The following is a 23,993-nucleotide window of genomic DNA, read 5'->3' as shown; positions in this document are numbered from 1 at the left end:
CATGCAAAAGTAGTTACCCAGTCTTTGGTGTATTTGCACACTCGTCTCTTTCATTTTAAAGAATTCGAATTTGAAGTCTCGCCGCTGTTACTCTCATCACTCGACACCATTTTAGGTCAGTCGACACAAGCTACAATACATTTTAAAAATGTGAACTGTACATAATTTTATAATATATTTTTATTTTAATCTCATCCTTAATTTTTTTGGAGAATCGAGTTCAGTGGATATTCGATCTTTGTCTCATTCTAACTTATGAAAAAAAAAAGACAAAACGCGATTCTTCTATCCTTATTCTCTTAGACTGTACAGCTTTAGATTACGTACCATTTCATCATAAAGCTTTTGAATAAAAAAAAGTCCACTATTTTCTGAAAAAAAATAGTGAACATAATGTGAAAAAAGCGGACTGTCCGCTCAAATAGTGGACACCTGGCAACCCTAAGAAGCTCTATTAACTGTTAGATATGATAACCCATGCAGAATCTTATTTAGTTTAAAGTCACTGAGGAAAATTACAAAGTAGCTTCTGAAATACAAAACCATTTTTCCCCAATGGCATTAGTTCAAAGGCATTAAAATATTGAAAGGAGGTGGAAGTACACACAAACCACACAGACCTGCACACAGATCGCATGCAGTCAGTGAAAAAAAAAAAGAGAGAAATTTGTTTGGACCATTTTGAAGATACTAAGCCAGGGCCTCTTCTACCTGTTGCTGCTTATTTTCAACACCTGAAGTTTGAAGTGGCTGCTTATCAACTAATTATAGGAGTGATTCTATGAACTATTTTGAACTTTGAGGCATACTGTTTTTTATGTATATAATTTTTTATTTGTTTCCAAAGTTAAATATTAAACATACATGTAAAATACGCCCCCCCCCCGGAGTACTGATAAATATATTTCAGCAAAAATAATTGTTTTTCCCTTGCAAAACAGGTCCACAATTTATGAACTTCTAATCTATATTAGCAAAATTATTATATGACATTAAAAATATTGCAAATATAGAAATCCATTATCAAACTATTTGATCTACCATCATATTACTATATAAAAAAAAACAGTTAAAAGGTGATCCCAACAACAAAACTAAAATTTGAAGTCCTCTGTTTATTATTGTATTTGATTCACAGAAAATTCAAAAGCACATTGTAATCTCTCAAAAACCCACTACAACTATAATCTCTGATCCTTTCAAATCAAATACTATCAATTCATTCTTAATAATAAAAAAATCTATCAACATCAAATTAATTTCCAGTCCATCCAATTGCATGATTGATTTAACTATTGTTGCCTATATCTGGATGTCTTCTTTAGGATGATTTGAAATAATTAAGAATTCATTTTATATAATTTTTCATTTAAAACTTGTACATTGGTAAACATTGTTTTTTCAAATGTTTCTAAGAAGGCTTTAATGTTAAAAACATCTGACTCCCATTTCTTTTTCATATCTCTTTTGGGGGGCATTGTACAGAATATATAATGTAAAATATTCAAAGTCCTTCATTTATTATTACGTTGATTTTAGTAAGTCCAGGTCTCTCTTATTCAAACTTTTGCAGCAGAGTGTTCAAGGACAGAGAGAATAGATGTTCGATAATAATTTTCACAACAGAGAGATGGAAAAAAAAGAGTTTCCACCCTTTTTAAAATAAAAAACCAAGAATATATACAAAAACAAAACAAAACAAAACAATGGAATTCTTTTAGAAAGACTAAAAAAAAAAAAAAAGGAAACTCCATAGAGTAAAAATCCAGTATGACTCAAATCAAGTCACTTTCGCTGCAAAGAAAAAAAATCCCTCAGGTTACTGATTTCCTTGCGGTAAAAGAAAGTGTTTTTAAAAATCTGGAGTGAAAAAAAAAAGATTACATTTGCAATCAAGCAAAGGGGTATAGAGCAAATGGGCATTCAGTCAACTATTAACAATTTAACTTCAAAAGGTGATGTTAAAAACAGAACTATACCTAAAAATACAATCAGCGAATAGAAAAGTTGGAGACCTGATCCTCTGGCTGCTTTTACCGAGAGTCACAATCCTCTAGTTTCCTCTTCTCAGGCAAGTACAGAGTCATCCAAGGGTCATCCCTGGTCATTCCTAGAAGCTCCTATTCAAATTTGGGGGTCAGGCTCTTGCAGCAAAGTCAGCTGTTTGTCAGCAGGGAGGAAAAAACAAAACACCACCCGCTGCTCAGTGCGCCATTTTGTCAAGCATTTTGGCAACCAAAATTGTAGCTTTGAGTACACAAGTACAAGAGAAGGATAGCAATTGTATAGAACTTAGACTTATGTACCCCTTCATAGTGCTTTACAGTCCTTCCTAAGTGGTTTACAGAGTCAGCATATTGCCCCCAACAATCTGGGTCCTCATTTTATCTACCACAGAAGGATGGAAGGCTGAATCAACCTTGCACCAGTGAGAATCGAACTGCTGGTAGTCAGCAGTATTAGCCTGCAATGCTGCATTCTAACTATGCCATTATGACTCTTGGGAGATACTTTTTATATTGTTTAATTAAATTAATAGGGTTTTTTTCAAGGTTTATTGGGTTTGTACTTAATTATTTTGAAGTAGTTATTCAATATTTCAGTGTTCCATTCTGATGTCAATGATCTTCTTGCACATGCCTTGTAATATCGTATTTCAACCTCTCATCTTTCCATCTAATTATTACTTATTTTCAATTTATATAAAAATTATAACTACTAGTATTCCCCCTAATTCTTATTTCTACCTCTATTTCTAGTTTTTAATCAGGCCATAATTATATTAGAAAAAAGAAGAAAGAAAACAAAGATTAAAAAATAGCTCTATTCTATCCATCATCCCTTGCCCATTTTAATACTTCAATTCTTATTTGCTTTTTTTGCTTTCCTCCCATACTCCTCTCTTGGATCTTTGTCTCTGTCAACAGCTATATCTTCATTATTCCATCTCAATATTTCTCCCATCTCTATCCTCCTAAGCTGCCAAATCTCCAGAGTATCTACCCATATTCCTATTTCCCTTTCAAAAGCATCTTCCAGATTATCCAATTCTTACTTACTTACTTACTTTATTTGATTTATATACTGCCCTACTCCCGAAGGACTCAGTAAATGAATTCTAATTTCATTTTTATATCTCTCAAAAAGTTTTTCTCATCCTCTTGTTTTATTTGGTGATTTGTCTGTTCTACTTTTCCTCCATTCTTTCTCCCACCCCCCAATCTCTTTCCTGTACACTTTGGTCTTTATTCATTGCCAATTGTATCACATTTTCTACTTTGTTACTCATGTCTTGGATTCTTTTATCTCTCTTTGGTTTTTTGTCATGGTATCCCTAATGTTTTGAAACATCCACGCCATGTCTCTTGAAATCTCACTGAAAAGGCGAGATCTTATCTTAGTTTAATAAGTCTATTTTTAGTCAGGGCCACAAACAATATATTCAGTTCCAATTTTTGCTCATCAAAGAGTTCAATAATCATAGCTGTTTACATCTCAGGATTATTAATCAGTTCCATTTAAATGGTCCAGACAGTTTCCACCCAACAAAAGCCACTTTACTTTACTTAAAACTCTTCATTATCATAATATTAAATTAATTAATTATAGGGCAGTTAGTATCACCACAATCCTTCAAAAAGATGTTTTTTTCTTCTGTCAAAATTTTCCTAGATTTGTAGAGGTGTAGTATATTCCATTCACCAGTAGATGGCAGCATCAACAGAGGATTCAGCGTTGTTTCAAATGTTGCAAATTAAAGCCAAATTTAATTCAATTTATAGAGACTAAATTAAATACTCAAATCAATTCAGGTACATAGTTCTAGCATATTCTAATACCTTCTATAACAACGCCTACCTAATTTAAAATCCAATTTTCTTCGATTAAAAAATCTTTAGCTTTTTTCCCCTCAGTTCCTTTCATTTGGGTCTAGGATTTTTCTCTCTATGGTTGTTCACCATTTTAAAAAAGGTAATTCCAAGCGTCTCTTTTCTTCTCTGGATTTTCTTCTTTTTTCCTTTAAGTTTAGGGACTAAATGCAAAAACAAAAAAAAAAAAAGAATTTTCTCACCCAGCTCCAATCACTGTTCACTAACTCCTCTCCAGCACCAGTCTTAGGTGTTCCTCCGCTGCCCCAGCTTCATGGCAGCCATGTTGTGGCTGCCTCTTCTCCTCATCATGGCTGACAGAAGAAGAAAACCCTGGGGCAGGTAGGAGAGTTGTGACTCTCCTCGACCTCACAGGGCACCACTCTTTGCTTTGTCTCCCCTACAGGGAAGTTTTGGCTTCTTTCGGAGCCCACCAATGGGGAGAATTGGCATGGGAGCGCAGTACCCACTCCTTGTGTCCGATCCCGCCGCAATTCAACCAGATATTAATAGTAAAATTAATAGTTTTTATTGCAGTTCTGTGCTGAAGGTGTATCAGCACATCCTTGCTTTGGTGTTTGTTGTCAAGGAGATCAATAGGAACCCTGAGTTCTTATCGAACATCACATTGGGTTTCCACATTGTGAACAATTACTTCCCTGCGAAGATAACTTATAAGGCAACCTTGAGCTTACTTTCTACACAGCAGAAGTTTGTTCCCAACTTTACCTGTGATTTAAAGAAAGCATTTATTGCTGCCATTGAAGGACTTTTGACAGAGAACTCATTCAACATGGCCACAGTTCTTGCCAACTACAAGATTCCACAGGTAGATCCTTGAGATGGCTCACTAGAAATGCTAACTTTTTAAAATTTCTTCTTTTCTTAAAGCACCTTCAGAATCCTTTAAAGAATTGACTTTCACAAGGCAAAATCTGTACTGCACATTTAATTAACATGAATATAACTGCACAAATGGTTAAATATTTAGAAACTAAGGACTCTTTGCAATTTTCCCCAAATATTGAAGATTAGCAAACTCCTGTTGTCATTGAGTTTTGAAGTTGTTGGACCACTACATGTTGCTTGACTCCCTTCAGGCAGTCAAATTAGAACACTTTTTCAGATAATATATGCCTGGCTTTTGATATTATGCTATGTTTTAACTGATACAATACTTCAATGTATATGAACTGAAATATATAATTTCACCAACATTTCAGTGCTGACTTTCTGCTTCAGTTACAATGAAAATAAATCCAATTTCATATTTTTAAATAATTGTTTAAAATAATCAAATCAAATCAATTATTTGATATATATTGTCTTTCAGCTTGCCTATGGAACATTTTCTCTAGTAAATCAAGACAAAAATCTGTTCCCATCTTTGTACTAGATGGTCCTGAATGAAATGCATCAATACTCTGGGGTTATTCGATTACTTAAGCATTTTGGATGGAATTGGATTGGAATCTTGGCTGCGGATGATGACTATGGGGACATGTTCTTGCAGAAAATTGAACCATTGCTTTCCCAACACAACATTGGTTATGCTTTTGTACTTAGAACACCGCAGAAGGCATATATCGATGAATATATACACTTGATTGCAACTGAGTTAATATATGATCAACTCTTTACGGATGATAAAGTCAAAGTGTGTTTAATCTACGCCCTAATTCCAGCCATGCAAAATCTGAGAATTATCATCTTTGTAGCATCTTGGACTTCAATGCCATCTTTGGGTAAAGTGTGGATTGTTACTTCCCATTGGAATTTTGAATCACTGTCCATTCAGAGAGTTTGGGATATACAGAGTTTCTATGGTTTTCTGTCATTTGCAATTTGCTCAAAAGAGCCTCCTGGATTCCACGAATTTCTTCACAGTGTAAGGCCATACTGGGCAAAAGAAGACAATTTCATTCATAATTTTTGGGAGCAGGCATTTGACTGCCCATTACACTCTTCTAGTTTAAATGAAAATAGCAACCTATTATGCACTGGAGATGAGAACTTAGAGAATCTGCCAAGTATATTATTTGAAATGAGAATGAGTGGTCACAGTTACAACGTTTATAATGCAGCTTTTCTTATGGTACATTCTTTGCATGCATTACTCAAGTCCAGATCCAGTCATAGAAATGCAATAGGAACAGAACAAGTAATATTTCAGAATTTAAAACCATGGCAGGTATTTTATTTTGTTTCTAACACACAAAAATTATTTGTTTAATTACATCGTGCAGTGATGCTAGTGGTCATGATGTTACATAGCACTCTTATAACAATGAATTCTGTTAAATAAAAAAATACTTCCTTTTACAGAGAATAAAAGCTTTTGCATTAGTAGTTGTATTGCAGGGATATTTCTTTCCTGATTGGGTAACAAAATAACTATTAATTTAAAAGGTTATCTTTTGTTTAGAAGGAAGACTTCCATTCTACCGAATTTACTGTCTTTTTCCAGAGATGGCCATTATTGTTTTCCCTAATAGCTGTAGTTTTACATGTTAATTTGTTTTGGATTCCATAGAAAACATGCCAAACTATGAAGTATTGTTTTTGAAGTGAGAACCAATAATATATTAAGCTTTATTTTTGTTATTTGGAGGTTTAGAATGCAGTAAAGGTAATACCAAGAGCCTTGGTACTACAGTGGTTTAAAGCACCCTGTTATTAACACAGCTGCCTGCAATTTATTGCTGGTTCGAATCTCTCCAAGGCTCAAGGTTGACTCAGCCTTCCATCCTTTCTAAGGTAGGTTAAATGAGGACCCAGTTTGTGGGGGCAATAAGCTGACTTTGTATAAATATACAAAAGTATGAAGGCTATTGCTGAACGCACTGTAAGCCGCCCTGAGTCTCCGGAGAAGGGCGGCATATAAATCAAATTAAAAAAAAAAAAATACCATGCCTTCTAAAGTTTGGGTGCTAAAGTTCAGGTTAGGTTATTAAATGTAGATGATCCATCTATGTCAATGAAGACTGGCCACTTTTTCATGGTGTTTGAAAAGCACTATCTGAATATCTATTGCGGAGTGCATTCAGATTCTATGCAACCAAAAAAATGCATGTTTTGTAATTAGGCCTATCTAAGGTCAGCTGATGACCTTAGACCAGTCATTCTCTCTCAGTCCTAGAAAGGATGCAAGGGTAAAACAATTCTGGACATCTTGCCCAAAACACTGCAGAGTTTTGTTCAAACAACAGTCAACACTGATTTGAAGATATTCATAATCCTCATTTTTATTTTTCAAGCAGGATAGTTCAGTTTGAAATATTTTTTTGTGATTGTGATTTCAAAGTTTTGCTGTTAATATCTTTTATTTTTTAAAAATACAGTTTCATTCTTTCTTGCAAAGCATCATATTCAACAACAGTATGGGAGACACACTATTACATTTGATGAAAACAGAGAACTGATTATGGGTTTTGATGTTGTAAATTGGATTACTTTTCCCAATAATTCCTTTTCTCGAATCAAGGTTGGAGCATTGGAACCTCGAGCTCCAACAGGCAAAGAATTAAGTCTTAATGACAATCAAATTGTATGGCACAAAAGCGCTAACCATATAAGAAGAAGCTATAGATTCTCAACTAATAACAAAAGTACTCTTTCAAGTAATTATCAAATACATGGCAGTAATTGAAGAAAGTAGTTTCTTGGTCTTTTGGAGCTTTTCTTTTTTAAAAACTTTTAAAAATTTTATTCAAAGAAAGTTAAAATACAAGACTCCAAAAATGTTTTTAAAGAAACAAACAAAGAAAAAATATACACCAAACAAGACATTTTAAAAATGCATAAAAAGCTAACACATATGCATATATTATCCTGTCTCTTTGAATGCTGACTAATATATTACAACAATATTAGTTTCCCATCCCTTGCAAAACAGGCCCCCCAAATTTTAAATTACTAATTCTATTTCCAGATTATTAATCTGCCATCTAAATACTATATTAATGACAAACTAGTTAACTGGAGTAATAATAATAACAATAACAATAACAACAATAATAACAACAATCCATATCAACCATCAGCACCAGCCAATAATATTTGTGATACATTTTTAAATGTTCAGTTGACTGATTTTCATGTTTAATGAATAAAATAGATGATGATGATAATAACAATAATAATAATGATAATGATTAAAGTTTCAAAATCCTCTGTTAAGAAACTGTTATTGTAATCAACTTGTAGAAAATTTATCATGGCTTCTTATCTATTACTGATTGTTCCAAGAGATAACACTGATTAGTCCTGGATCAGATATGTTTGTTTCTTAATACCATCTCTTATCAATTGTTTCCTGATTAAATATAAGTCCAATCTTCAAAGTCGATTTATTTTCCTTAAAATCTCTGAAAGAAATTGTTTTCCAGGTAAATGTGATAAATTCATTTCCCAATCTTCTTCGAACCTCTTACAAAAAACCAATTTATCACTTATCCACTCAGTCACTTTTCTACTGTTGTAAAAGATTGTAGGCTTGAATTTTAGGAGGCATGTGCAAGTGAGTCTTTAAATCCATATTTTTTTAATGGAATCTGCTACTTTCAGATCACAATACTTTTGTGAATCTGAATTATCTACAGTTACTTGCATTTTTTGCAACCATTATTATTTTATCAAAATCTATCATATGAACTAGGGATCATATGTTATCAAATGGTCTTTTTTCAGATGCTAGTTACATGACCTTGTCTGTAATCTGATTGTTATTCAGTGTAATTTAGTAAGGGTAAATAAGAGAATTTTTCAAAAACAGGAAACAAGAAACATTGAAGTAATGTCCCACAGAATAAGAAAATAGACAGAAAACCAAGGAATTATTTTCTGGATATTTTAATCCAACATTAAAAGAAAGATTAAGAAAATATCCTACTTTTTTTTTTTTGAAAATTAATAAAGTAGAAAATCCCTGTAGTGAATGTCCAATAAAAATATAAATCAAGTGATAGCATTTTCACTACTCAGGATATGCCATACCATAGTTTCCTTATAGAAAAATGAAAGTTGTTAAACAAAACAAAACAAAACAAAAAATAGATCAAAGGAGAGAGAAGGATAGAAAAAAATAGATAGAGTCCAACAGGGGTTAAAATAAATTAGCATTCAACAAGTCAAATTTTAGAAATAAGAAGCAAAGAAAAACAGAAACTTTAAAAAGTGAAGTTGAAACCTAAGCATGCTTAAGAAAATGAACTACCAAAAGGAAAGATGGATAATCGATGACTTTCCAATCATTCTCACAGGAAAATGCAACCTTCAAGATTCCTCTTCCTAGGTGGGTCCATGATTGTTTAAAATACTTGTTGAGTTATTCCTATGTGCTCCCATTATATCCAGGGAGCAACATTGCCAAAAAACCCAGCTCTTGGCAGTAAAATCAGCAGATTGTCAGTTAGAGAGAAAAATTACCTTACCATTCAGTAACCATCTTGAGGAAGATCCCCTTTTGAAGATTTTCAGATGATGAGCCAGAAGATTTTTTATATATCAATTGAACATTAATGACTCCATGGCAAGTTTATAGCAAATGCATCCAATTGTGCTTTAGATATTCAAATTGCCAATGAAACTACACATAGTCCTACAGTCAGTCATTTAACAATCTTTAAAATTTACTATGAATTGAAAAAAGAAGCAATTTATGACCCATCTTCAAAGTTGAGACTGCTGCCTCCCTTGTTGTCACATTATCACATTTCAGGCACATGGTAACTGGCTCAGATTTATGAATAGTTGCAGTGTCCCTTTATCATATGACCATGATTTGCAGAGTTTTTACTTACTTTCTAGCAAATAATACACATTTGGCAGAATTGATTTATCTTAATGAGCATTTGATTGAATTAACAATCATGTGATTCACTTTACAAAAATTTTAAAAATGATTGCAAAATTGAATTTTTCATGTAGTGTCCTAACTTCCAAGTGCAACGATTTATGACTGAAATTCTGCACCTCATTGTGGTTGTAAGTAAGGACCTACCTGTAGTACAATATAACATTTTGACTTAAAACATTTTGGCTGCAAAAGAATCTGGATTGCATTTGCTCATGTTAAAAAAAAACAAAACAAATGAATTCATTAGGACTAATCCAAACACATGTCAGATTCTATGAAAACATAATTTTTTGCCCTTCCAAGTCTTCTACTAAAACATCCAAAGAAGCCAAGGCCAATTCCTTCTTATTCACCCAAGTTTCTCATTTTCATTTTCTTCTGCTTCTTCAGCCTGGATGGGGGTTCTTGTTTGGGAAATTTGTATTAATGGAGGTATTTTAACCGCTGACTCTCTCATACCTATTATTGTCCAGGTGCTTCCCCTTTCTGTGTGCAATGACCACTGCTATCCAGGCTCCTGCAGAAAGAAGAAGGAAGGAGAGAAATTTTGTTGCTATGATTGTGTGCCCTGTTCAGAAGGACAGATTTCTGATGAAATAGGTAGGACAAAAAGATATGAGGACTTTGGCTAGCTGAACAGCAAAAATCCAGTCTGGTGCATTTATGTATGTATGTATGTATGTATGTATGTATGTATGTATGTATGTATGTATGTATCAGGGGCGGGTTCCAAATACTGTTGCAACCGGTTCGTTCATGTGTGTGCGCGATGGGTGGGCAGAGCCTCCCACCACCGCCGCTACCAATTCACCTGATCTATATGTAATTAAAATTTTAAACTAAATGTTTTTTATAAAGATATATTGTCATTTAAGCCAGAAATGCTTAAATGAATTTTAAATGAATTTATTCATAGGCCAAGGCAACATCAGTTTTAAATGGACTGGGTAATCTGGGTCATATACTTATCCTTCCACTGTTGAAGGTTAAATAAGTCTCTAAGCAAAAAGAAAATATATGTATACATTTCCATTGTATAAATTATTTCCATTGGCTTTTACACCTAGTATCTCTTGATGCCTCCAAAATAATCCAAGCACAAGGGCTGTAAGCAAAGAGAAAACAGTAGACAATGCAATAAAGAAAAATCCCAAAGGTTCATTATAACATTCATTATAAGATAGGTGAACACTTTGGGAAAACATTGATGTTTATTGGGATATTCAATTCAGCTATTACTTTCGATTTATTGGAGATGTAGTTCAAAAATTTGTAAATATGTAACTATTTCAAAATATTAAATTCCACGCCATGGTCAAATAAATACAAATGACAAATTAATATATACGATGTCAGAAAAATATAACTTTGTGAAGCATTACTCTTGTCACATCTGCAATAATAGTAAGAGTTTTTTCCAGTAAAAATACAGTTTAATTTAATAAAATAATTTATGATCCATTAAGTCATTTAATTTGGTTGTTCTGATTGATTTCCGTAGTTTAGACAAAATAGGCTTCTCCAATTTCTTATTCTATCTGTTCTTTAAAATACCACATCAAATTGATCTCTTATTATCAAATATTTATAATATTTATTTCTACAAACGTATTTGTCTCTGAAATTGCAAATATTGCTCATCCAAACAGGAATGGCACTTAAGGACCTATTTGTAAATCCCTCATTGTACAAATGCAGATAGCAGACAGAAACCCCTTTTATCTGCTTTCGTTTTTCGAACAACATTGTCTGTGCATAACAAAGGATCTCAAGTTTAAATTTATGCCGTGAGACTGATGTATGTTTTGGCATTAAAATAATTGGTATCATCTCTTCACAAAATAGATAATTCATATCAATATCAATTGTTCTGTACATATTTTATACTGATAGAAAGTTTTTAAATTATTCTATAATGATAGAAAATATGCTATATTGAAAAAACATCTTTTTCTTCTTTTTCTTGATATGGATGTCTGCATGAAATGTCCAGAAAATCAGTAACCCAAGAATATCAAAAATCAATGTATTCCCAAAGTGTTTAGCTATCTCTCTTATAATGAAACTTTGGGAATCCTCTTTGTTACATTTGTTATTGTTCTCTCTTTGATTATAGTCCTCGTGCTTGGAATATTTTGGATACATCGAGAGACTCCAATTGTCACAGCCAACAACTGGAGCCTCACTTGTATCCTCCTCCTTTCCCTTCTCCTCTGCTTCCTCTGCTCCTTCCTCTTCATGGGAAGACCTGAAAAGATGACTTGCCTTTTCCGACAAACAACTTTTGGCATTATCTTCTCAGTGGCCCTTTCATTTGTATTGCCAAAAACTATGACTATGATTCTGGCATTTATGGCAACTAAACCAGGATCCAGATTGAGGAAATGGGTAGGGAAAGGACTGGCCAATTCTATTGTCCTTTTGGGTTCCTTCATCCAGGTGGAAATTTGCACAGTTTGGCTGAGTACCTCTCCCCCTTTCCCAGATACAGACCTAGAAAGGATACAGAATTAAGGAGGAGAATGCTGTTAATCAGCCAAAACAAAATATGCTGGAAATCAGCCAAAACAATGGAAAATGCTGGTAATCAGCCAAATAAAAGGGGGAGTTAAGGAGGATAATATGCGGTAAACTCAGCCAAAATATGCTATGCTGGAAATCAGCCAAATAATAGGTGGAATAATGGAGGAGAATGAGGAGAATATATTGAACCATCTACGACCCCCTGCCCAGCTGGCGGAGCATGAAGCCGATGCGCTGGTGGGTTTTTGGGCTCACCAGCGCTCCCGGAATGTGAGCCTCATAGGAGTTTGCTGCTCCCCGTGAGAGACGGCGTCGGCGGCTATGGGCGACCATGGGTGGCGGCGTCTGCGGCAATGGATGGCGGCGCACGATGGCGGTAGCAGCGGATGGCGGTGGGTCTGATTCTGACCAGTCGGCCCGTGGGCTTGTAACCAGGGTGGCTAGCGCTGGTGCCATTGGTTGCATTGTCGCTGGGGCTGCCCTTCACTGGACCACGGACCACGGATGCCTGGTAGGAAGTAGGGGGCATCTATGGGACGAAGATTCTGGTGATGAGGCTGTTTTGGAGATCTTGCGTCAATGACGATGATGACGGCACCAGCAAGACCCCGGTTGGCTAGTGGGTCAACTAGAGTTTCAGGTGTCGAGGTTGGCGAGGAGCTCTATGTTGGCGGGGGGCCCTCCATCATGGTTTTAAGTTCGACAGGGTTTATCCGGAAGAACTCTTGCAGATTAATTCCACCCCTATTTTAGGGGTGAGGTCCTCCTTATTGATATCATTGGAGGCTAAGACTGCAAATGGAAAGGCTGCTGAAGACCTTTGGTGGAGAGGGAAGGCTGAAAAGGGCTGAAAAGGCGGACAAAATGGTGGTTTACCCTGCTGCCGGGACAAGTCCTCCCTCTCCCCTCTCACCACTTTCGATTGACTTACAGTCGGAGGGGCGGCCACTGCACCCTTGATGGAGATGTTTCCCCACCACCACCTGTTTTCTATCTGCCTTTGTAAGACACTTCTGACTGACTTCAATGTGGACTTTCTTACTTCCAGAGCTTTGGGACCTGCTCTGTTTTTCATCCTGTTTCCTGGCTGTATGGAAAACAAGACAGTTACGGGTACCTGATGGATCCTGATAGGTTCCAGTTGGAGCTTGGGCCATTTCCTGAGACTCTGGCTCACGACTCAGCTGAAGACCTGGTGGCTGCCTGGGATAGTGCGGCCGCCGGGGCTTTGGACCGTGTCGTGCCTTTGCGGCTTTGGTTACTGGGGGCGAATCATTGGCCCCCACGGAAAGGGCCTGCAACTTCGGTGTTCTCCTGGACACACGGCTGTCTTTAGAAGAGCATATGACAGCCGTGGCCAGGTGGGCTTTCTATTAGGTTCGCCTTATATGCCAGTTGTGCCCCTTTATGGATTGGGACTCCCTACACACGGTCACTCAAGCACTCGTCACTTCTCGTCTGGACTATTGTAACGCTGTCTACATGGGGCTCCCCTTGGGGTGCACCCGGAGGCTCCAACTGATGCAGAATGGGGCCACGGGGGGGATTATGGGAGCAACAGTGCGCTCCCATGTGACTCCTCTCCTGAACGAGCTGCATTGGCTTCCGGTGGACTTCCGGGTGCGCTTCAAGGTGTTGGTGATCACCTTTAAAGCGCTCCATGGTTTAGGGCCGGGGTACTTACGGGACCGCCTTCTGCCACCAATTGCCTCCCACCAGCCAGTTCGCTCCCACAGAGAGGGCCTCCTCAGGGTGCCATCGGCCAGACAATGTCGGCTGGCAACCCCCAGGGGGAGAGCCTTCTCTGTGGTGGCACCTACCCTCTGGAACAATCTACTCCCAGAGATAGAAGTGATCCCAGACCTCTGGACTTTTCATCGGGCCCTTAAAACCTATTTTTTTCAGTTATCTGGGCTGCATTGATTTTATGGTTGGTTTTTAAAATTTGATATTGATTTTAATTGAAATGTTTTAAATTATGGGCCAAACTTTATTTAATTATTTTAAATCTATTTTAACTTTTGTGTACAAATGTTTTATTTTGGCTGTTCACCGCCCTGAGTCCGAAAGGAGAAGGGCGGTATAGAAATCTGAAAAATAAAATAAATAATAAATACAATAAAATAAATAAGAATAATTATTAATAAGGGGTGAAAAAGAAAACATTGGGTGATAATTAAAATGAAATGGTAAATTTTGAGATTTCTGTGTAAAAGTTTAAGAACATGATAGGATAGATTGGGTTTAGAAAACGAGAAAAATAGAAAGAAACTTTGATTAAAATTGAAATAAGAATTGAGTTGAATACACTTGGAAATTAAGATTTGTGGTGATAAAATTGTAAGGTAAATATATAGATTAATAGAATTGATTGTCTTTGTGTTTAATGTTGATGCTAAAAAGAGCAAAGGATAAAAAATTTAGATAAAGCGGTATTGAATTTTGATTTATAATTGAATTTATAATTGAATATAAAAAGGAGTTTTGCCTTAATTAGGATGTATGATGAGATAATAGAAAAAATTATTAAGATATTGGAATTTATGTTAAAATTATTTGTTTTTCATTTGTTAAATTAGTGTACCCATTTGTGACCGGACCCAGACTTCGTTCTTGAAAAAAAATTATTTTTTATGTTTATGTTGGAAAAAAAAATAAAAAATTCTTTACAAAAGAGTCTTTCCAGCTATGACCTCAGCTTCCCAGCCAATTTCTGGAATTCCTTTACATATTCCTTAGCTGGCCTTCCCCGTTGCTTTAGGACTACTAATTACCCTTCGGTTATTTGAGTTCAGGTTTCATCCTCGAATCTACCATGTAATGTTTCCAGGAATAAGCCAAGATTCGTTAACTCACGGGCATGGGCACTGTGTAGGTCAGCCACCCAATCTGCTGCCTCGCCTGTAAGAACCGCTGTGAGTGCAACAACCATTTTTTAAAAAAAATTTGATTTATATGCCACCCTTCTCTGGAGACTCAGGGTGGCTTACAATGTGTTAAGCAATAGCCTTCATACTTTTTTTTTTTTATTGAAAAAGTTTTCAAATACAAATTTTTCCCTTTTCCCCCCCCTCTCCCTCCCCCTCCCTAACCCCCCCTCCCCACCCATCCCCCCCTGTGACTTCTTCATAACAAAAAAAACCTAATTCATAACAGATTACTTACTCCCTCCTCTAGATATTGACCTTTACTTACTAAAAATATTATTAATATTATAACATCCCCCTTTATCCATACATATCAAAAAAGAGAAAAGAAAGGAAAAAAAAAAGACATTATACTATGACATTATAGAATAACTTCTCCACTTTAAAACTATACGATAAGTCCTACTTTAACATTTAATCTTCTATATATATTACTATAACATTTCAAAGCGGCCTTCCCCATAAAATCTAGTTTAACATTTATTCCACTCTATCCATTTCCTCCACTCCCCTAAATATAACACTTAAAAATCCCTTTTCTTAGACTAATCAATCTACTAACTAGCTTATTCACCCACTATCATGCAAAATTGCCATACACAACATTTCTTAACATCTTTGATTCACTGCCCACACTACTTAAAAATATATGTCTATATTTTCCATTATATCTAAATAAAAAAAAAGAAAAGACAATGACTTTAAATTTATAATCCATATAGTATCTTCTTTGAGGTCTTTCCACTGGATTGGTAGAACCAACATCCATAATCGGGTAACATAGCTCACTGGTGCAACAGTTTATTCAGGATCTTCAATCATATCTGCCCCCATCAGTAGTAAATATCTTCTTATATGTATAAAAGTAAAAACAACCACCCGAGTGACATTATAATTATATTCCATATAGTAATAATTGTGGGTTTCATCAGGATTATTAATTCCCATCATCGTAGTGGGTAACAACCCGATCTTCTGCATGCCCCAGCATAATTCTCTTGCCTTGTGATTCAAGATAATATAATATGTTTATCAACACAAAAAGAAATTCCAAAATGGATAATTCAAATCCATCAGTTTAAGGCTCGTTTCATGTCCCCAGATTACGGCCATGCAGAGATCTGCCACAAACCTCAGGATGATATTAACCAATACGTCGCCTCTTCTGTGTTTACACATAATCGTTCATATTTTAAAATCACTGGCTTCACTGTTGCCTGATTTAGAAATTTCTATTTTTATGCCACCTATTTCTTTTTTTCTTTTCTTTTTGTGGGTTTGGTTTCCATCCTGGTTCCCTTTCTACAAAATGTGTATCATCTGGTCGGTTTTTATTCTGCTTTGTAGATTGGTCTTGTTGGTTTTGCTTTTGTATCTCATATTTCTTTTTTATCCCTTGTATATCCCTTCATTGGTTTCCATGTTTATCCTTGCCTTGATAAGTCATCACATTAAGATTAGATGCCTCTTCTCTCAAATTTGTAGATAGTCCAGCTGGGGTATCCAATGAATCCAAAGGCAATTCATCTGGTACAGTCTCTGTAATTCGATATTTTACCTTTATTTCCGGCTCCTTCTGCTTATCCTGTATTATACCTGGAGATGTTAAGTTCATTTTCAACCTATTTTGATAAAATTCTTCCGCTCTTTCAACAGTATTTAGCTGATATCTTTCTCCTTGGTATCTAAATATAATACCAGCTGGGGCGTCCCACCTGTAGGAGATATTTCTCTTTTTTAACTCATTCACCAGAAAACCAAATTTCTTCCTTTCCATCAATATCTTAGGTGGGAGTTCCTTGTAAATCCAAATCTTTCTTCCATACAATTGCAAATTAGAATTGAAGGAATTTTGAACGATATTATTCCTAATTTCCTTATCTGTAAAATAAATCACCACATCTCTAGGCAATTGCCTTTGCTTAGCAATCCAAGAGTTGATTCGATAAACTCTGTCGATCCTACAAAACACTTCGTCAGGTTGAACCTTTAGAATCCCAGCTAGAAATTCAGAAGATATTTTCCTTAAATCATCTCTATTATTTTCCTGCAAACCTGTTAATCTTATCGCATATTCTGTGAAATTATATTGTACCATTAAAATCTCTTTTTCAATCTTCTGTTGCAGATTTTCTGCATTACCATACTTTTGATCAGCATCCGTTTTAGGTTTTTCTTCTAAGCTATTATCCTGAGTGTTTGTCAAATCATTTTCAATTTTTTGAATTCTATTGTCCAATTTGTCTTGAATTTCTTCCATTTTAGACTCTAGTACATTAGTATTTGTGTCCAACTGTATCATAAATCCTGTAAAACCATTAACCACTTTTGAGAATTTTTTCTCCAAAAAATCAAACTTAGATTTCACCAATTCTTTAATTTCCTGGTTAAATTTTTCAAATTGCTGATTCACAATCTCCTCCCTTCTTTCAATCTCCTCTATAAAAAATTCTATTATATTAAAATCAGGTTTCTGAGACTGAAGAATTAAGACTTGTTCCTTTAAGTTGTTGGTGGGGGGATCCCCCCCTTCTTGTTTATCTGACTTTATGAGTCTCAGTGCCATGTTTCCGCCCAGGCAGGCTTTGTTAAAAAAAAAAGCAAGAAAGACTTCTTTCCAGTCAACAACAATATCAGATCTCCAAGGGAAAAAAAAGAGAAAAAGACACAGGAGCGAAGTTTTGTCTACAAATGTAGCCAGTGGTATTTATTCCGCTACATTGTAGTAATAGAAAACGGAAGGACTTTCCCTTTCAGCCTCTCCTCCAGCCAACGCCATTTTAAAAGGCTTTTTTTCCCCTCTTTCTTTTCCTCCTCTCTCTTAAGTAATTTTTTTTAAAAAAATCAGTAAAATACTTGCGGTTCAATATTACAGGTCCAGCTCACATTTTCTTTGAGTAGTCTGTTAAATTTGCAGGCTTGCTTTTGACGCCTGGCTCTGCATCAGCAGAGGTCTCCCAAAGCCCGGAGCGGCGGCTGGGGATACGGGGCATCTCATCCGCTCCGTCCCAAAAGTAAAAAAAAAACTTTTGGGACTCCGCAGAGAGTTCTACCCACCCCTGCCGGCTCTATCTCCGTTTCCTCATGGAAACGGAGTTTTTTTGAGCCGCCATTCCGTTGTGAAGGCGGCTCTAACAGGCGATGGAAGCTGACGATCCCAAAGGAACATCTGGCAGCGACAAACAGCAACCCGGAAGTCCAATAGCCTTCATACTTTTGTATATTTATACAAAGTCAACTTATTGCCCCTACAAACTGGGTCCTCAATTTACCTACCTTAGAAAGGATGGAAGGCTGAGTCAACTTTGAGCCTGGTGAGATTCGAACTTACAGTAATTGCAGACAGCTGGTGTTAATCACAATGCTTTTAGTCTGCTGAGCCACCAGACCATTGACCATTGAGATGGATATAGGTGGCTGTAAAGGTCCATATGGCTAATTACTTGGCTCAAAAACAAGGGGGCCGGCAGGTGGGTGGGGCTACATTAGATGTATACGACACACCCAGATTTTCACCCTCTTTTTTGGGGGAAAATGGTGTAATTTATACTCTGAAAAATACAGTATGTTTTAGCCTCCAGTGCCCTAATCATTTTTGTTGCTTTTCTCTGCACTCTTTCTAGAGCAGGGGTCCTCAAACTTTTTGAACAGGGGGCCACTTCACGGTCCTTCAGACTGTTGAAGGGCCAGAATGGTGGGAGGATGTGGCTATGTGGTCATGTGACTGGGTGGGTGTGGACAATTTATCAATCCATTTTACCAATTTAGCAGTCCATTAAATAATACACACAAATTAAACTTTAATTTGTTTTCCTCTTGGGGGTGTTTTATTTGCTTTTGTTTGACTTTTCTTTTTACTAGATAATTTTTTGTTTACGAGTCTAGTGGTCCACTTCAGAAAACTCAGTTTTGCAGCAATTCTTCTCCGTCCCAAGAAGGTTACAATCAACAAGTCCCTCTCTCTCTCATCTCTCTCTTAAGAAAGAAAAGTGTGCTAGAAGAGCAAAGGGGGTGGGGAAGAGAAACCTTGCTGAATTCCATTCCATTCCATTCCATTCCATCCTATTCCCATTCCCATTCCATCCTACTGCTATTCCATTCCATTACATCCCTATTCCCATTCCATTCTCTCCTATTTCCATTCCATTCCATTCCATTCTCCCTCTCTCTCTCTCAAGAAAGAAAAGTGTGCTAGAAGAGCAAAGGGGGCGGGGAAGAGAAACCTTGCTGAATTCTATTCCATTCCATCCCATCCCATCCCTATTCCCATTCCATTCTCTCCTATTTCCATTCCATTCCATTCCATTCCATTCCCATTCCCATTCCCATTCCCATTCCCAATCCCATCCCATCCCATCCCATCCCATCCCATCCCATCCCATCCCATCCCATCCCATTCCATTCCATTCCATTCCATTCCATTCCATTCCATTCCATTCCATTCCATTCCATCCTATTGCTATTGCTATTGCTATTCCATTCTATCCCATCCCTATTCCCATTCCATTCTCTCCTATTTCCTTTCCTTTCCTTTCCATTCCACTGGCCGCCCCAGAGCCCCGGGGCATCCCGGAGCTTCCTCCGCATGTACTGAATGCATGCCACAGGCTCGGGCAAGGGCTTCCCACATCTGGCAGGCAGGTCCGGGCAGATCTGACTGTCAGGTTTCGTTGCTATCTTAAATAAACTTCATTCTCAAACGCAAGGTCTCTAATGAATCTTTTTTTTATTTAAGAATAGGAGAATGATATCCCTGAACTTTGCAGCCAAAACTGGCACCTCCTTCCAAACCCCTCCCTTTTTGTTCTTCAATCCCAATGTCTCATTGGCCATTGTGCAGATCCATCTCTTCGTCCCAAGCACTTTCTTTTCACAGGAATTTCCCCCCTCCCTCTGTCACCCAGGTAACGCTATCTACTGAAGAGCAGGGAACTAGGTAAAAGTTCATCTCAGCATTAAAGCAAAGCTTCTCCCTCTTTCATTCATGTCAGCGCTGAAGGAGATCATAATTTGTAACGCTGACATACGGCCCCTCTCCCTTCGCTTCTCCGACGTAACCTGCCCCATAGGGGAAAAAAAACACAACAAGATAAGTATCATTATCCCCTCCTTGGCTGCGAACCCCCCCCTCCCGGCTTGCCCGGGTGGTCTGCATGGAATTTTGCTATAAGGCGGTCAGCTTGGATGTTTGAGCTCTTCACCCAGGAAGCCTCTGACAATGGGTAGCCCTTCCATTTAATTAAGTACTGGAGGCGCCCCCTGTGCCATCTTGAGTCAAGAATTCGCTGCACTTTGTAGTGAGTTTGGCCCCCAACAACTAGGGGCCCAGGGGGTTCACCTGATGTCGGCCTTAAAGTAGTCCCCACTACAGGTTTCAGAAGGCTACTGTGAAAAACGGGGTGAATCTTCCCCAAGAGCCGTGGCAACTGCAGTTGTACTGTAACGGGGTTGATTATTTTTACTATAGGAAATGGTCCTATAAATTTTGGGCCTAATTTCTTGCTCGGGAGTCTAAGTCTCAAGTACTTGGTGGAAAGGTAGACTTTCTCTCCCAACTGAAATGGTCTTTGGGGAGTTCGGTGCTTGTCTGCCTGTTTCTTATAAGATTGAGCCGCCTTGGCCAGCGCCCTCTTAACATTCTCCCAAGTTTCTCTCAACATTACCATCCAGTCGGTCAAGCTGACTGAGGAAGGGAGCTCCCTCAGGTACTCTGGCATGGGGACAAAATCCATGCCACTCACTACTTTGAACGGGGTTAGCCCCGTGCTGCTGTGGACAGCATTATTATATGCGACCTCCACAAAAGATAGGAGGTCTGCCCAATTGGACTAGTAGTCGACGTAGCATCTTAAATACTGTTAAATACTGTTCTATCATAGTGTTCAGTCTTTCTTCCCCCCCCATTGGTGCTTGGGTGAAATGCTGAGCTGAGCCCTTGGGATGACCCTATGGGTCGTAGGAACTCCCTCCAGAACTTTGCTGTGAACTGGACCCCTCGGTCAGAGATGATTCTCCTGGGGACTCCATGCAGGCGGTAGATGTGTTTCAGGAACAGTTTGGATAACTGGCGGGCTGAGGGCAGTCCTCTACAAGGAATGAAGTGTGCCTGTTTGGAGAATAAGTCTATTACAGTCCAGATCACTGTATTCCCACTGCTCCTCGGTAGGTCTACTATGATGTCCATTGCAATCTCCTCCCATGGTCTTGTCGGCTCAGCTACTGGTTGCAACAGTCCAGGCGGGCACCCTGGTCTTGTCTTCATCGTGGCACAAATAGTGCAGCTTTTTACATAACTGTCTACATCCTTTCTCATGTGGGGCCACCAGAACTGGCTTCGTACTAGGTGCAGAGTCTTTAGGAACCCGAAGTGTCCTGCTGGTTTAACGTCGTGGCTCCTCTTGAGAATCAGGGTGCGTAAAGTCTGTGGGACATAGAGCTTTGTCCCCTTCCATGCTAGGTCATCTCTTTTTGTCAAGAGATGTTGATTGTCTCGGAACCAGGGGTCTGTCAGTGTTTCATTTTTTAATTTTGCAGTTAAGTCACTTGCAAGTTGGCCCTGCTGGTCACGTTGTTGCCGTCTGGTGATCACTTGAGCCGCTGCTTGGGTCAAGGGGATGATGGCATTCACTACCTGCTCCCACTCACTGTTGTATTGGGGCATCTGGGAGAGGGTGTCAGCCAGGAAATTCCTCCCTCCTGGGATGTGATTAAGCTCGAAATTGAAACGATTGAAGTATTGAGCCCACCAGACTTGCCTGGGTGACAGTTTCCGTGGGGTTTTAAGGGCCTCCAGGTTTTTATGATGAGTCCAGACTTCAAACGGTTTCTGGCCTCCCTCTAGTAGGTGCCACCAGGTCAATAACGCCCATCTTACTGCGAATGCTTCCTTCTCCCATGCCACCCATCGCCTCTCTGTGTCGGTGAGTTTGCGGGAGGTGTAGGCGCAGGGTTGTAGATCACCTTGGCTGTTGTTTTGGAGTAACATGGCTCCTACTGCCACATCACTTGCGTCTGCTTGGATGACGAAAGGCTGTTCAGGATCAGGGTGTTTTAAGACAGGTTCTTTCGCAAACATTCCTTTTAGCGTCTTGAATGCCTGTTGGCAGGTCAGGTCCCACTGTAGGGGTTGTCCCGGGTGGGGTTTCTCACTGGGCTTCCTGTCTTTAGGAGGTCCGTCAAAGGTTTGGCAATTTTTGCGAATGAGGGGATGAATTGTCTGTAAAAGTTCGCAAAGCCTAGGAAGCTTTGCAGTTGTCTGCGGGTATGAGGGGGCTGCCATTGTAGAACTGATTGGACCTTGGCTGGGTCCATTTCTATCCCCTCATTTGATACTCGGTAGCCTAGGTAGTCTAGCCGTGATTGGTGGAAATCGCATTTTGACAGTTTGACATACAGGTTTGCCCTCAGCAGTTTTTTCAGTACTTGGTGGACGAGGGGTATATGTTCTTCTATGGTCTCTGTGTAGATGAGAATATCATCCAGGTAGACGAGGACCCCTTTGTAAAAGTGCTCATGTAGGACTTCATTTATCAACTGCATGAACACTGCCGGGGCTCCTTGCAATCCAAAGGGCATTACCTTGAACTGGAAACTACCCAGGGGGCAGTTGAATGCTGTTTTCCATTCACCTCCTGCCTTGATGCGTACTCGGTAATAAGCTTCTCAAAGGTCTAGTTTGGTGAAAACTTTTCCTTTAGCTAGGTGGGCTAGCATGTCCTTCATGAGGCGGAGGGGGTATAAGTTGTGTACACAAACGGCATTGATACTTCGAAAATTGACCACCAGTCTCATAGAGCCGTCCTTTTTCTCTTTAAACAGGACTGGCGCAGCTACCCTTGGTTTTACTGGCTCAATAAATCCCCTTCGTAAGTTCTTGTCTATGTAGTCCCGCATTTCCTGCATTTCACGGGGCGTCATGGCATACATATTAGGTTTGGGTAGTTACACTCCTGGGATAATCTCGATGGCACAATTGGTCTCGCGCTGGGGGGGTAGAATGTCACACTCGGCTTCGCTGAATACCTCTGCAAGGTCTTGGTACTCCCCTGGGATCTGATCTGCATTGCAAGCGCTGGTGGGTGCGGCTGCCAATTGCTTCGCTGTACCTTCCGGGAGGGATCCTTGTGTTGGTGGTGTTTTCTTCTGCAGTGGAAGGCGGCTTTGGGGTCTCAGCATGGGAGGGAATTCTTCTGGTCGGGGCGGCAGGGGTTGGGGGCCATTTGCTATCCTCAGCCTGTGGATCCCCTCTTGCCACCAAATTTATTTATTTATTTATTTCAATTTATATACCACCCTTCTCCCTGAGGACTCAGGGCAGTGCACAGCCAGAATTAAAAACATGAAATACAAATATTAAAAACAATTAAAATCTATATAAATTTGGCCCAAAATTTAAAAAACCACAAACCAATTAGACATTTAAAACTTTTAAAAAATTTCTTCCAAAGACAGCCCGGCTTGCTGGAAAAAGTGGGTTTTAAGGGCACGGCGGAAGGCACTGAGGTCTTGGATTCTCCTTATCTCTGGGGGCAGCTGATTCCAGAGGGTAGGTGCCCCCACAGAGAAGACTCTCCCGCTGGGGGTCACCAGCCTACATTGTTTGGCTGATGGCACCCTGAGGAGGCCCTCTCTGTGGGAGCGCACAGGTCGCTGGGAGGTCGTCGGTAGCAGCAGGCGGTCTCGAAGATAGCGAGGCCCTATGCCATGGAGCGCTTTAAAGGTGATAACCAACACCTTGAAGCACACCCAGAAGACCACCGGGAGCCAGTGCAGCTCGCGCAAGAGCGGTGTTACATGGGAGCGCCATGCTGCTCCCAT

At 38.7% G+C, this 23,993-nt stretch overlaps 1 protein-coding gene across 1 annotated transcript in view; it reads left to right on the top strand.

Annotated features, from left to right (window-relative positions):
• The first annotated feature begins 4,320 nt into the window (after positions 1–4,320).
• LOC117668697 (vomeronasal type-2 receptor 26-like) overlaps positions 4,321–23,993 on the top strand; it is a 38,484-nt gene continuing 18,811 nt past the window's right edge. Inside the window, exons 1-2 of the mRNA XM_034422759.3 lie at positions 4,321–4,698; positions 5,266–5,964. Coding sequence (XP_034278650.2) covers positions 4,321–4,698; positions 5,266–5,964 — 1,077 coding nt within the window. The remainder of the gene's footprint in view (positions 4,699–5,265; positions 5,965–23,993) is intronic.

This window comes from Pantherophis guttatus, chromosome 4 (assembly GCF_059756535.1).
Source record: "Pantherophis guttatus breed Tessera chromosome 4, ASM5975653v1, whole genome shotgun sequence".
NCBI lineage: Eukaryota > Metazoa > Chordata > Lepidosauria > Squamata > Colubridae > Pantherophis > Pantherophis guttatus.
Note: the sequence above shows the minus strand (reverse complement) of the source record. Positions and strands in the feature narration are given on the sequence as shown.